This window comes from Nomascus leucogenys, chromosome 17, assembly GCF_006542625.1.
Source record: "Nomascus leucogenys isolate Asia chromosome 17, Asia_NLE_v1, whole genome shotgun sequence".
Taxonomy (NCBI): Eukaryota; Metazoa; Chordata; class Mammalia; order Primates; family Hylobatidae; genus Nomascus; species Nomascus leucogenys.
In genome coordinates, this window is record NC_044397.1 from 15768030 (window position 1) to 15783084 (window position 15055).

The 15055-nt window shown below is 43.5% G+C and overlaps 1 protein-coding gene and 1 pseudogene across 1 annotated transcript in view; both read left to right on the forward strand.

The window, feature by feature from the left end:
• Window positions 1-8038: 8038 nt before the first annotated feature.
• Window positions 8039-8436, forward strand: LOC100605553 (annotated as a pseudogene).
• A 2734-nt stretch (window positions 8437-11170) lies between these two features.
• DPP4 (dipeptidyl peptidase 4) overlaps window positions 11171-15055 on the forward strand; it is an 83104-nt gene continuing 79219 nt past the window's right edge. Inside the window, exons 1-2 of the mRNA XM_003266171.3 lie at window positions 11171-11737; window positions 12226-12313. Of these exons, the coding sequence (XP_003266219.1) occupies window positions 11732-11737; window positions 12226-12313 (94 nt within the window). The 5' untranslated portion in view covers window positions 11171-11731. The remainder of the gene's footprint in view (window positions 11738-12225; window positions 12314-15055) is intronic.

Genomic DNA, 15055 nt, shown 5'->3' on the forward strand with positions numbered 1-15055 from the left:
GGGATAAAGCTGGACTTTTCTTAAGTAACATACCAATGAGGCATTGCAGTCAAAGCCTGTGGTCTGATTCCGCCCATGGCACCCTTAAACCTTTCACGAAGGTCATAAGCAGTTTTGACACTGACTCTTATGGTACAAACACTTGCCAAATCACCAGACGTCATATAAACTTCCAGAGTCAGCCTTGAGTAACATGGGGAAACTCATTAGGCTAGCAGACACCAAAGATTACAAATAGATTGATCAAAATTCTAGACTGACTTGGCTTCATAAAATTAAGCCTTATATCTGCCCAAACTGAACTAACGGCCTCCTATATCAGATATTTCACAATCTTTTGCATTCCTATGGACTGACGGAATTCATGGAGGATGGAGATGAGCAGATGTCAATATGCTAGAAGACAAAGTGCAATAAACCCCAACCTGTGGTGTCACATATTCCACTCTGACCTTATTTGTGAACAATGCTGGCCTTTTTTCTTGTGTGGTAACAAGGTATATAAAGGATTCCCACCTAGATGGCCCAGGCAATGTGGACTCAGATATTTAACACCTCTGTCTCCAGGTACCCTAATTTAAATGCCAGCCAAATCACAAACTTGGGTTCTTTTGTTTTATAAAGTGGTACCACACAAACATACTAGATGTACTATTCAAAACTCACTTTTATGTCACAACTCTAAGTTCTTTTCAATATTGAGAGCTTCTTTCCCAAGCATTGGAGTTTATGAGATTATAAAAGCAATTCTAAATCTTTCCATAGTTATAGAATGAGAGCTCAATATTTCTATGAAAGCATTGAAAGCACTCCAGTCAGAAGCTGATATTTAGTCATTGCTATATTTCAGAATCCCCATGTCCTGGATGCATTGACAAACACTGGAGAAGAACACTGCTTCTGTGTAAATCCTTGGGGACAAATAGAGCCTAATCTGCACCATTTAAAAGACAAGACAAATATTCTTCATCAAATAAATAAGGCTAAACCATTTTATTGGATAGAACTTTTCCCAGGATGAGGAGGCTGGTTTAATGGAGTGTGGGGAACAATGTTTAGATTGGTTGTTTTCTGGTTTGCAAATCCTTTATGACACAGCTACTAACTTGTCATTTCTTTCCACAGCCACCATCTCAGCTTTTAATGTTGGAAAAGTCTAGTGAAGTTTCAGACAGGGGAAATGAAGGATTGAAGGACATGTCATCCCAAAATATGCCAAATTGGTATATTGACTATTTCAAGTTGAAAGCATTTGGAGAATTGTAGCCTCAGTAAGGGCTAGTTGGCCTGTCTTTTCCTGCTTGTGGCAAGCCATAGATTCCTCTGGGAGGAATATTTCTTGCTGGAGCAAGAAAATAGAAATATTTCTTACTGTGGGAGGAATATTTTCTTACTAGAGCAAGAAAATAGCCCTTGTTAACAGAGACTGGGGATAGGAGGCTGCGATGAACCTGAATAAATATACTTAATGAAGTAGTCCTTATCTTCCAGTAGGTTTACATCCTCCCCTCATATATCTCCTAGTGACTCCCCTATAAATATACTGCTCTTAGTCAGATTCCCTTTGTCCTGTGATTTCTTCTCAGATTTGTCATTCTTTGTCTAAAAAGTATGAAAGTATCTTGCTTTGGCCACTTCAGACTTCAATCTCTTATGAAGATCCCCATGTACGTGAAAAACCAAAAACATCGTTTGCTTTTCTCTTGTTAATCTGCCTGATATCAATTTGGTTTCTAGATTCAGCTCTATGGCTGAATCTAGAAGAGCTACATAAGAGCTACAGGAGGGTTGGAGGTGATCTCTGGCTCCCCTACCCTGCCACCACATCTAGCCCATGTTCACAGCTTGGAAAACACTAAGGAGGAGACGTCATTATAGCTACAGACACTTTGTGAGAATCAGGCTCCATGGGTTTTAAACTCTTTCTCTTCATTAAGTCATATTTTTTTTCTTAAGTCAGGGGCTAATATAAGCAAATTCTTCAAATTAAAAAACCCACAGAATATCCAAAGGATACCATCCAAAGAGGAGCACAAAAGTGCCCTTACCCCTTGGCTGGGTTCTAGTCTAAAACGTAGAAAAAGCACTCCTCTTCGGAGTGCTGAGTGCTAGAAGAACCCCTCATTTGGTATTACTGATAATTGGGGCAAGGAAAACACCATGAGCGTAGCTGAGAAACAGTTTTTAGAGTTATATTTTAACAAGAATAAATAAGCATGGTTTACATGCTTGTACAACAATTGCAGAGAGGCACTTGCCCAATTAATTTTCTAACACCAAGCGTTTACGGACTCTCCCTCCAATTTAAGTTCTTCTCTTTCTCATTCCATCCAACAGACACTATTGCCTTTTTTTTTTTAATCTGAAGTATAAGTCTGATTGGGTTTCTTTCCCAGGTAAAATTTTAGTGGCTCCTTGGTACATACTGAATATTGAACTTAAGACAAGAATATGTCCATGACCAACTTTCATTTCCCAATACTTCCTAGAATGCTCTATATCCTGGCAAAATGAAAGTAATACATATTCCCTAAAGATCTTCCAGCTTTCTTACTCAAGCCCTTATATGTGTTATCCCTTGGATCTGAAACGTCCTTTCATCTATCAAAATCCATAGGATGATCTAGCTAGATAGTTGTCATCTATTAATACATATCTCTTGGTAGAAATAAATTTTGTTTACGGTTGGTTCAACCTGGAACACAAGCAGGGTAATCTTCCCAAGTATGGTTGGTAGAGAAAAGAAAATAAAACAGAAACAGTTGGTGAAGATAACCTGGAAGATGTGAGACTTGATCTTCAGTCCAAAGGAGGTGAAATGTGGGGTTTTCACTAAGGCAGCAGGAAGTCATTCCCACACAGGTAGAGCAGCGTTCTCTGATTAGGTGGAGGGCAAACGTTCACTGATGAAAGGAACAAATAAGTACCTTTGTATTGTCCTTTACTTATCCTTCAGAACTGAGGGCAAGAAGTAAATCTGTTCCTTTCCCTCCCTGTTCCCCACCACACCTCACCTCCCCACCCTCCACCCTGCCATCTCTCCACATATGAGATCCTATTTCTTTCTGTCTTCTAGTTGCAGCCCCCAAGAACACAGAGAAGGATTTGATCTTAACTTTTCTTCAGTTATCATTTCATTTTTTAATTTATTTCACCAACAGTTACTGACAGCTAATATATTTACGGCGCTTTACTAGGCACTGGAGAGAATGATGGATGGGAAGATAAAGGAATAAAGGGAACGTTTCCAGTCTCCATAAGGAGACAGTTTAGCAAATAATAAGTACTATATGGAGTTGCCTGGTTATGTGGCTCTTTTTCAAGTTCCCCCTCCCTCTATCCATTCTCCACCCTTCTCTTCCCTGCATTGCACAGCCTTGCAGGTTGATCCCTGAATATACATTTGCTATTAGCCAGGCTCCTTAGCCCTCTGTCTTTATTGGACTCAGCAGATGGGAGGCACCAGCAAGATACTGAAGGGAAAGAAGAGAAAGAGACTGAGGTATTTACTCCTTAAGCTTTTTATCTGCTTTGTTGTGCTACAATCTGGCAGTGGCTGTATCCCTCCAAGGCTACAGTTCACCCTAGGTAACCCCAACTCCAGGACTCAGGTTCTCAAAGGGGGAATTGCCATAAACAGTGGCAGGAACAATATGATAGTCAGGGCTTTTGAGTTCTGTGGTGGTGGCTCATTTATCATGAGATACTTAAGAATGAAGTCAGTAGGTAGCATTCTAAATTATAGCTTGATTTAAATGATCAAAAGAATTCTAGGTGTGATGGGCAGAAATTTGACTTAAGTTTTCGTAGTAGTAATAAATGGCCTCTCACCAAGTTCTCAGACTCAAACCAGTTAATAGACCCAGAAAACCTTGTTTGAAATGGAGGTCAGATCTTTTTCAGGAGGGACTCTGAAATGCTGTCACAGTACACACCTGACATATGACTTATAGCCAAGTTTGAAAATGCCCCATGAAAAGGGACATTCTCAGACCTCCCTGGAGTTATTAAATATGGGCCCTGGGTTTATGCCAATTTTTATGGAGTTAAAAACATCACTGTTGTCCTGCTTTATGTTAAGTTTCCAATTGCTACAGTAACAAGTTACCATAAACTGAGTGGCTTAAAACAACATAAATCCATTAACTTACAGCTCTAGAAATCAGAGTCTGAAATAGGTCTTCCTGGGCTAAAATTAAGGCATCACCAAGGCCCTGTTCCTTCTGGAGGCTCTAGGGGAGAATCTATTTCTTTGCTTTTCCCAGCTCTTAGCGCCTGCCTACATTTCTTTGCTCATTTAACCCCTGACCCAGGAAGGGACATTAAGGTAGATAGGAAAGACCAAGTGGAAGACCCTGGTACTGCCCCTGCAAAACAATGTGGAAAACTAAAAGTAATACTGCATCGCTAAGTGCAGAAATTAGTGCCACTATGTAAAAATCTGAAAGACGCAGAGGTGCTATTTTCCCCATCCCATACTTAATTAACTTTCCCATTTAGCTTGTGCAAAACTAGGGTGGATTATGGAAAATAACTCAGTTGCCATTTCAGATGTTTAACTTTACTAAATCAAACAACATGGACATCTGAGCTGTTCACCTGCAAATACTTTTTTCCTTGAGTCAAATTAGTAAGAAGTATCTAAAATAATTTGCCTTCACCTGGAAGGAACAGCAGTATATTTTCACCATCTTATTCCAGGGCTATGTCAACTCTTGCTTTCTGTCATATTAAGATCTCCCAAGACCTTGATCATCTTGCTATCCCACAGACCCACATTAGTCCACTACACTGATGACTATGCTACGTGGACTTGATGAACAAGAAGTAGCAAGTTCCTTACATGCTTTAGTAAGACAAATGTGGACACAGGGTAGAGAATAAAATCCATGGAAAATTTGTGAAGTTTCAAGGGATTCAGTGGTCTGGAACATGTCAAGCTATCCTTTCTAATGTGAAAGACAAGTCACTACACCTTGTACATCCACCATGAAGAGGAGCACTATTTGCCAGAACTCTTTGGATTTTGGAGACACCATATACTATGCTTGGCTATACTTCTCCAATCATTTACTCAGCAACTTTTAAGGCTGCCTATTTTGAATGGATCCTGAAGCAAAAGAGGGCTCTGCATGATTAGACTATAGTGCAAGTTGTACTTGGATCTTATGACCTAACAAGCACAATACTTATTTCAAATGTATGTGGCAGCCGGAGACACTGTATGAAGCCTCTGACAAGCCCCAGTGAGAGAATCACAGAAGATATATGACTCTTAGAGCGATGTCGTATGCTCTTTGCCAATTTATTAGTTATCTATTGTTGCATAATAAATTACTTCCAAAACCTTAGGGGCCATCTTGGAGGCTGCCTACAATAACCAGTGACAATTCACTACTTAAAAAGCAGCATCTCTCTTGCTACTGGGCTCCTGTAGAGACTGAAAGCATGATCATGGATCAAGTATATTCATTCATTCACTAGGGCTGCTATAACAAATTACCACAAACTGGGTGGCTTAAACAACAGAAATGTATTATCTCTCAGTTCTAGGAGCTATAAGTCCAAAATCAATAGATCACAAGATTGGTTCCTTCTGAGGACTATGAGACAAGAAAGATCCACTGTGATATGGTTTGGCTGTGTCCTCACCCAAATCTCATCTTGAATTGTAGCTCCTATAATTCCCACATGGTGTGAGAGTGACCCAGTGGGAGGTAACTGAATCATGGGGTACAGGCCTTTCTCGTGCTGTTCTCATGATGGTGAATAAGTCTCACGAGATCTGATGGTTTTATAAAGGGGAGTTCCCCTACACAAGCTCTCTTGCCTGCCACCATGTAAAATGTGACTTTGCTCCTCATTTGCCTTCAGCCACGATTGGGAGGCCTCCCCAGACATGTGGAACTGTGAGTCAATTAAGCCTCTTTCCTTTATAAATTACCCAGTCTTGGGTATGTCTTTATTAGCAGTGTGAGAACAGACTAATACAGTAAACTGGTACCAGTAGTGGGGTGCTGCTGTAAAGATACCCAAAAATGTGGAAGAGACTTTGGAACCTGGTAACAGGCAAAGTGATATGGACAATAAAGTCCAGGCTGAGGTGGTCTCATGCAGATGAGGAACTTGTTAAGAACTGGAGCAGTGGTGACTCTTGCTATGTTTTAGCAAAGAGACTGGTGGCAGTTTGCCCCTGCCCTAGAGATTTGTGGAACTTTGAACTTCAGAGAGATTATTTAGGGTATCTGGCAAAAATTTCTAAGCAGCAAAGCATTCAAGAGGTGACTTGGATACTATTAAAAGCATTCAGTTTTATGCATTCACAAATATATGGTTTGGAATTGGAACTTATGTTTAAAAGGGAAGCAGAGCATAAAAGTTTGGAAAATTTGCAGCCTGATGATGCAATTAAAATGAAAACCCCATTTTCTGAGAAATTAAAGCTGGCTGCAGAAATGAGGAGCCAAATGTTAATCACCAAACAATGGGGAAAATGTCTCCATGGCAAGTCAGAGGACTTCACGCAGCCCCTCCCATCACAAGCCAGGAGGCCTAGGAGGCAAAAATTGTTTCATGGGCTAGGCCCAGGGCCTTGCTGCTTTGTGCAGTCTCAGGACTTGGTTCCCTATGTCCCAGCTGTGGCTAAAAGGGGCCAATGTAGAGCTCAAGACATTGCTTCAGAGAAGCAAGCCCCATGCCTTGACAGCTTACATGTGGTGTTGGGCATGTGGGTGCACAGAAATCAAGAATTGAGGTTTGGGAACCTATGCCTAGATTTCAGAGGATTAATGGAAACTCCCAGATGCCCAAGCAGAGGTGTACTAAAGGAGCAGAACCATCACGGAGAACCTCTACTAGGGCAGTGCAGAAGGGAAATGTGGGATACGAGCCCCCACACAGAGTCTCCACTGGGGCACTGCCTAGTGGAGCTGTGAGAAGAGGGCCACCATCCTCCAGACCCCAGAATGGTAGATCCAGGGACAGCTTGTTCCGTGTACCTGGAAAAGCCACATATACTCAATGCCAGCCTGTGAAAGCAGCCAGGAGGGGGCCTGAACCCTGCAAAACTGCAGGGGCAGAGCTGCCCAAGACCATGGCAACCCACATCTTGCATTAGCATAACTTGGATGTGAGACATGGAGTCAAAGGAGATAATTTTGGAGCTTTAAGATTTGACTGTCCTGCTGGATTTCGGATTTGCATGGCACCTGTAACCCCTTCATTTTGGCCAATTTCTCCCATTTGGAATGGTTGTATTTACCCAACGCCTATAACACCATTATATCTAGGAAGTAACTAACTTGCTTTTGATTTTACAGAGTCGTAGGCAGAAGGGACTTGCCTTGTCTCAGATGAAACTTTGGACTGTGGACTTTTGAGTCAATGCTGAAATGAGTTAAGACTTGGGGGACTGTTAGCGTGGCATGATTGGTTTTGAAATGTGAGGACATGAGATTTGGGAGGGACCAGGGGTGGAATGATATGGTTTGGCTGTGTCCCCACCAAAATCTCATCTTGAATTATAGCTCCCATGATTCCCATGTATTGTGGGAGGGACCTAGTGGGAGGTAATTGAATCATGGGGGTAGGTCTTTCCTGTGCTGTTCTTGTGATAGTGAATAAGTCTCACAAGATCTGATGATTTTATAAAGGGGAGTTCTCCTACACAAGCTCTCTTGCCTGCCACCATGTAAGACATGACTTTGCTCCTCATTCGCCTTCAGCCATGATTGTGAGGCACCCCCAGCATGTGGAAGTGTGAGTCAATTAAGTTTCTTTATAAATTATCCAGTCTCAGGTATGTCTTTATCAGCAGCATGAGAACAGATGAATACACACTGCAAGCTTCTCCTTGGCTTATAGCTGCCATCTTTTCCTGTGTTTCTTAACATCATTTTCACTCTGTCTCTTTCTGTATCCAAATCTCTCCTTTTTATAAGGTTATCAGTCATATTGGATTGGGGCCCACCCTAGTGACCTCATTTTAAATTGATTAACTCGGTTGCGGAGACACGTGAAGGTCGGTGCGGAGTTCGTCTCTGCAAGCGTGGTCGCCCTGGGATGGATTCCTCCTCCTCTTCCTCCATGGCGGGTTTGGGTGCAGTGGACCCACAGTTGCAGCATTTCATCGAGGTAGCGACTCAAAAGCAGCGCTTCCAGCAGCTGGTGCACCAGATGACTGAACTTTGTTGGGAGAAGTGCATGGACAAGCCTGTGCCAAAGTTGGACAGTCGGGCTGAGGCCTGTTTTGTGAACTGCATTGAGCACTTCATTGATACAAGCCAGTTCATCTTGAATCGATTGGAACAGACCCAGAAATCCAAGCCAGTTTTCTCAGAAAGCCTTTCTGACTGATCTCAGCATTACCTCTTTGGAAAAGGAAGGTAGTTCAAGAAATGAAGAGCTGTTGATGGGATGATTGAAGAAACAGCTATGAGAGGACTGGCTCTCATCTTTTGTTACTCTTGGGACATCCTGTCATCTGAGAATGAACAAACACCAATCTTTAGTGTGTGAAGCTTAAGGGTCATATGTTTGCTTGTATTTTTTAATGCTAATCTTGTGAAAATAATTGACAGGTGAATGGAAAACTCTATTTAGATGCATATTACTGTACATGGGATTATGCTTTTCTCAAAGCCCCATTAACTGCTTCCTATAATTTTGATAGTGGGACCACATATGTAAAAATCTCTCATTTGTGTGAGTCATTTTGATTTCAGGGGAGATCCTTGTGTTCATCAGAAAGTGCAGAAGTGGGGGAAGAATAATTTGGTATCCTTATCTAGTGTTTGATTATCAATGCTGGAGAAAAATATCTGTAAGAGTGTTTATACAGTACACTTCAGTTTTCTTGATGATCTCCCTTTCCTATATGATGATTTGCTTAAATATCCATATTAAGTATAGTCTCAAGGTAGGGTAGGCAGCCTGAGAGTCTAGAGGTCTTTAGTTATAAAGGAATCTAGCCAGTGAACATAATTCTTATTACTAGACTGCCACAAGGAAGAAATTAACTTACCCTTTATATCAGGGTACAAAAAATTCAATGACATGCCTAAATAAGTTACAAAGATTTAGGCCAATCAGAGGCTAACAGCAGTTTCAGGTAGAGGTGCATGCCTAATGTCAATTAGGGTAGATTCCATTTACTGCATTCTTTTGATCACTGAAATAAAAGCTATATAAGATTAAAAAAAAATTGATTAACTCTGTAAAGACCCTATATTCAAATAATGTCACACTCTGAAGTCCTAAAAGTTAGGATTCTAATATATCTTTTGGGGGGACACAATTCAATCCCTAACACCAAGTAACTGCACAACCTAGCTACCCTAATGAACTGAGTGTTGCCTAATCCACCACATGATAAAATTGGGCATTTGCAGCAGCATGCTATTATTAAGTGAAAATTGTATCTATATGATAAAGGAGATAAGCCCACCAGGTCCACAAGGCACAAGAAACTCAGACTAGCAGAAAATTTAGACTCTGTGATGCCTTCTCCCACTGCCTCAATGTCTTTCCCTCAGTGCACACCTATAGCTTCACAAGGAGTTTCCTATAACTAGGCAACAGATGAGGGAAAGGAGTCAACATTATGCAAAGTAAGCTGGCACTAGCAATAAGTAGATGGCTGCCGCATCAGAGTCCCTCCCAGGGATGTCCTGAAACACAGCAGAAAGGGAAATCTTACTGACAAACAGAACTTTGAGCAGAACATCTGCTTTTCTATTTTGCAAGAAAAAAGAGATGGCCCAATGTAAGATCTACACTGACTCATCAGTGGTGGCTAATGTGTTGGCCAGCTGCTACCTTAAGTATTTGGAAAAAACAAGATTGAAAGACTGGTGACACAGAGGTCAAGGTGGGGGAGGCATGTGAGAGAGTCTCTTGAAATGGGCACAGGGTGTGAAGATATTTGCGTCTCATGCAGTGCCCTCCAAAGAACAAATTGACCTGTCCCATAGATGTCAGCCAGCCTCCTGCCAGCTTCCTTGGGGCTTGCTGAATGTATAGTGAGTGCCATGGTGCTGGCATGGAGGTGAAGCACAGGCTTAACTCTCCAGACTTCCTTCACCGAGGCTGATGTGGCTTACCAATGCTGAGTGAGCAAAATGCTGAGAATGAAGGGCAGCACTGAGCCCCCTGTGGCACCATTCCCCGTAATCCGTGTTAAATGGCCTCTCTTCACAGCATCAGTTCACAGGGTCCAGTAACACCATTGACTCATCTTCCTCAGCAGTTGGAAGAGGGAGGAGGAGAGTTAGTTTCAGCCTCTGGAGTTGGGGATGAGTGAGGATACTGATGTATCACAAGCAACTAGTGGGCAAGGGGGAAAAGATGACTGAGTTCAAAAGCAATGTCTGGATTGGAAATAAAAGATGGAAAATTGCATTAATTCATAATCATGTGGTAATGCCCCATAGGACTCTGCATTCTTAATCTTTTACCTCTACTGACAGAGAGGCTTTGCTTTTCAGCTGCAGTGAACAAGCTGAAGAGGCCTTATCCTCTTATCTGCAAGAGTGGAAGTAATCATAGGGGGGCCCTAAAGGCAAACGTTTATCTGTGTATTTTATCGTGAAAGTGCCAAGGGTCCAGACCTCACCTCTCTTGTCCCACTTTATCTCCAGTACCTAGAAGAGAGGCTGGCACATTGTAACCTCTCAAATATCTGTGGATGAGTGGAATAAATGGGAGGATGTAGGAATGAATGAACGAATGAATAACCCTTTAGGGACTAATAGAGAGCTGGGGGAGGGAGAAGCCATACCTGATCTTTTATTCTTCTCCAAAACCCTTGAAAAGACTATGAGAGGCCTCATAAAGTAGCCATTAAGACCTTGAACTCTTAATTTAGGATCTACAACTTCCTAGCTGAATGGCTTGGCCAAGTTATTTATTCTCTGTGCACAGTCTTCCTTCCTGTAAAACAAACACAGTAAATGCTTAGAGCAGCACCTGGGAAAAAGTCAAGTTCCACATAAGTGTTACTGTCATTATTTTCGTCATCTTGATGAGTGTGTAAGCCTGCAAGACAATCGGGAAATTCCCTGGGGAGGGTGAATCCAGATACTCAGCTTCCAAGGGCCATTCAAGAGGGAACAATCACCTTTTCTCTTTGCCTTTCATACCGCTTTAGACACCTCACTGCTTCCTAACATAACTTTCACTGGCAAGAGAGGGAGGCCTGTGTTTTAGTTCCAGTTGCCAGCGGTGAGCTGTGTGAGTTTGCCAAAGTCCCCTGCCCTCTCTGGGCCTCGGTTCCCTCGCCTGTCCGCGCGAGGTTGGAGGAGCTGAACGCCCACGTCATTTTTAGCTAAGAGGGAGCAGGGTCCCCGCGTCGCCGGCCCAGGGTCTGCGCATCTGAGGCCGCGCGCCCTTTCCCCTCCCCCACGGCTCCTCCGGGCCCCGCACTCTGCGCCCCGGCTGCCGCCCAGCGCCCTACACCGCCCTCAGGGGGCCCTCGCGGGCTCCCCCCGGCCGGGATGCCCGTGCCCCGCGCCCCGCGCGCCTGCTTCCGCGCCGCCTGCCCTGCAGCCTGCCCGCGGCGCCTTTATACCCAGCGGGCTCGGCGCTCACTAATGTTTAACTCAGGGCCGAAACTTGCCAGCGGCGAGTGACTCCACCGCCCGGAGCAGCGGTGCAGGACGCACGTCTCCGCCGCCCGCGGTGACTTCTGCCTGCGCTCCTTCTCTGAACGCTCACTTCCGAGGAGACGCCGACGATGAAGGTGAGTGCCGCGCCACGTACGTCCCCGGGGCGAGCTGTGGGGACCTCTTCGCCAAACTCCCCAAATGGCCCAAAAGCTGGCGAAACCGGACGAGGGACTCCCCTTAGGCGGAAGCCCCAAAGCCACCCTCTGACAGGTGAAGGGACGTCCCAGAGCTCTCGCTTAGCTTTCGGACCTTGGTTTCTGCTAGGACCCTGGCGTCGAGCTTTGAATGTCCCGGAGAGTCACTCCCAGAACGCACGCCCGAACCCGGGCAGGGGTAGAGAAACCAACACTAAAGTGCTCTGAAGGCACAAGTTCAAGGGCACGCGCCTTAGAGAACTCCGACTGGCCCACTCCAGACGCCACCCCCATCCCCAGCCCAAGGTCTCCCTCTTCTAACGCACTCCCACCTGCAAATCCTGCTGCCTCTGGAGCAGCCCCGACCCTCCTACGGAAACTGGGGCCACAGGCTTCCCTCTAACTGGACTTGATCTGCCGGCTTGCAGACACCGTGGAAGGTTCTCCTGGGACTGCTGGGTGCTGCTGCGCTTGTCACCATCATCACCGTGCCCGTGGTTCTGCTGAACAAAGGCAGTAAGTTTGAAACATTTGAAAAAGATAGGACAGTTGGAGCTCAGGTCAGGCTCCGTCTTACCACGCTAAGGGAAACGAGGGATTTTTGCGTGGGGTTGGACCAGTGCCCCGAAGTGTAGCTGAGAAGGCTTCCCAGTTGTTGTTGCTGCTTGTAGAGCGGCAGCTGGATTCACTTCGCGGGGTCTTCAGTGTTTAGGCTGCAACTCTTGCGGCTTTCACGTCTTGTTATGTATAATAAATGCATGCTTCCGGAAATTAGGGAGAGTCGGGATTTTTAAAATTTAAATTTTAAATTTAATTTGTAAAGTTTTAAATTTACATGTAATTTTTGAGAAAAGTTTTTGGGTGTGATCGGCAAAGGAAAAAACGCAGTTTGAAGAGCCCAAAGACAGCAGTAAGGATATCTGAAATGGAAAGGAAAAATGAGAAAGCAAGCCCCAAAATACAGTTTTGAGAAATGATGTTCCACAGGGAACCCAGACTGTTTTCCCTCAAGGGTGGTGAGAATTCAGTTGGAGGGTGGGGAGGCAGGGAAGTAATTATCTGACCAATTTAGCAGTATTGCAGTGCTAAATAATAAAGCTGGTATACATGATAATATTTAAGAAGGGGCTGGAATCAGTGATGTTTTGGTGGATTCTTTTATTTAAGGACTTTCATGTCTTTTTAGCTTGCCTAAATGTATAAAACACTCAGATAATGGAATACTCACTGTGGGATGCAAGCAAGTGAGAACTACTAGTTTCAGTCTTCCCTGGCCTTACTTTCCTTTTAAACACTTGCTTTCATTTCAGCATTACACACTATACATTAGTCAGCCAGTTAAAGCATTCTCTCTAGAAGGTTTAGTCAACTGAGGAATGTATAGTCAGTGCTTGCATACTCAAGGAGTCTTATCTAGATTTCAGGATGACAGTTCAGAATTAGTTTGTAGAGCTATGAAAACCACGCTTGCTGTGCAATTCAAGGCCAGGGCAAAGGTGCCAAAGGCTAAATAACTGAATGAGTTGACCTACTGCTAATGAAATTTGAAGAAACCAGTGGTTGCTTCTATTTTATACCATTAAATGACAGTCCACTTAAGCTTGACTCTTTCTTGTGGACTGTTAAAATATAACTATTTTCATAAAGCAACACTTTGTGTAAACCATACATGCAAAGCCTTGTGGGAGAAGAATGTGCTAGTCATACAATTGATAAATATAGGGCTTACAGGCTTACATTATGTTCCAGGCACTGTGTTAGTTGCTGTAAATACAAAGATTAAATTTTGTAAATATAAACATAAAGGCCCCTGACCTCAAGAACTGTATAAGCTAGTGGGAATATGCAAACAAAGACGACTTGTATATGAGTGTATGTGTGTGTGTGGATACACACATATATATAAATAGAAATAATCTGTATGTTTGTCTCCAAAACATCACTGAGGCATCACAGCATTGCTGGAAGTTTGAGTAAAACTGTAATTATCAGAACTTCCATTAAAGCAAGTTGGAAGGAATACTGTACTTTGATAAGCCACTTGAGATGGCCAGTGAAATGGCGTGGGGATCTGAGGCTTGCTGCAGTTAACTCCGAGAATTTTGTTTTGCTAGGTAGGGTATACAGGCCGGGAAGAGCTGTTTTGCCATTTCTGCTAAATAGCACCTGGTATCTCCACCAGATGAAATTTGAACACATTTCAAGAATGTTCTCTTGAGGAGGACTTCCTGAGAGACTCACTTGTTTGCATATAACTACTCTTATGATTCAAAAAAGTAACTTAGAGGTGCTTGAGCAAACTGCTCTGGAGGTTAGAAGGAACACTTCTGGGAAAGTCTCTGCCTCCCGGGTTCAAGTGATTCCCTTGCTTCAGCCTCCCGAGTAGCTGGGACTACAGGCACACACCACCATGCCCGGTTAATTTTTTGTATTTTAGTATAGACGGGGTTTTACCATGTTGGCCAGGATGGTCTCTATCTCCTGACCTCATGATCCACCCACCTCGGCCTCCCAAAGTGCTGGAATTAAAGGCGTAAGCCACTGCACCCAGCCGAGAGACTTCTTATAAGAGGTGTTTCTTTTGTGGGGAAGCTTGAATAGTTAACATCAGTTTCTGGAGATAAGATATTCCAGAAAATGTGAATGTCTTGTGTTTCAACACAGAGACATAAGATCACATCCTGTGTTAGGGAGTATAAAAGGATCCAGGGCCCCAGCGGAAGGTGGGAAACAGGCAAAAGAGTTTGATTCTAAGATGGAGATGATGCAGTGAGTGATGTTTTGAGCATGCCTGAACTGTTGGCCATGACAGTGGGAAGGTGAGTTGCAATGGAGCAACACTGGAGGGGGAAGTGAGGGAAATGGCCCAGGACACTTACAGTACAGGTCAGAATTTGGAGGCTCCAGAGCTACTCAGAAATGTGAATGACTGGACTTCAGTAACCGGTTAAACAGAGAGAGGTAAAGGAGAGGGTGGCTGAGGATACCTCTTGGACAACCAGGTGGAGATGTTGTTTCATGGTGGCTTTATTTATTTACCACTCTAGTTATTTATTGTCTGTATTTCTTAATTTGTATGTATGTATGTATGTTTAAGGAAAAAAGGGAAGTCATCTTGTTAACACTTCTGCCTTATCATAGGAATAAAGATAAAAGCTCAGGAATGCAGCATTTTCACTAAATCAGCAATACCCTTCCTGGGCTGTGCCACAATAAAGGTCAGCATTCCTTATAAAAAAGTCAAAGTCATCACCCAAG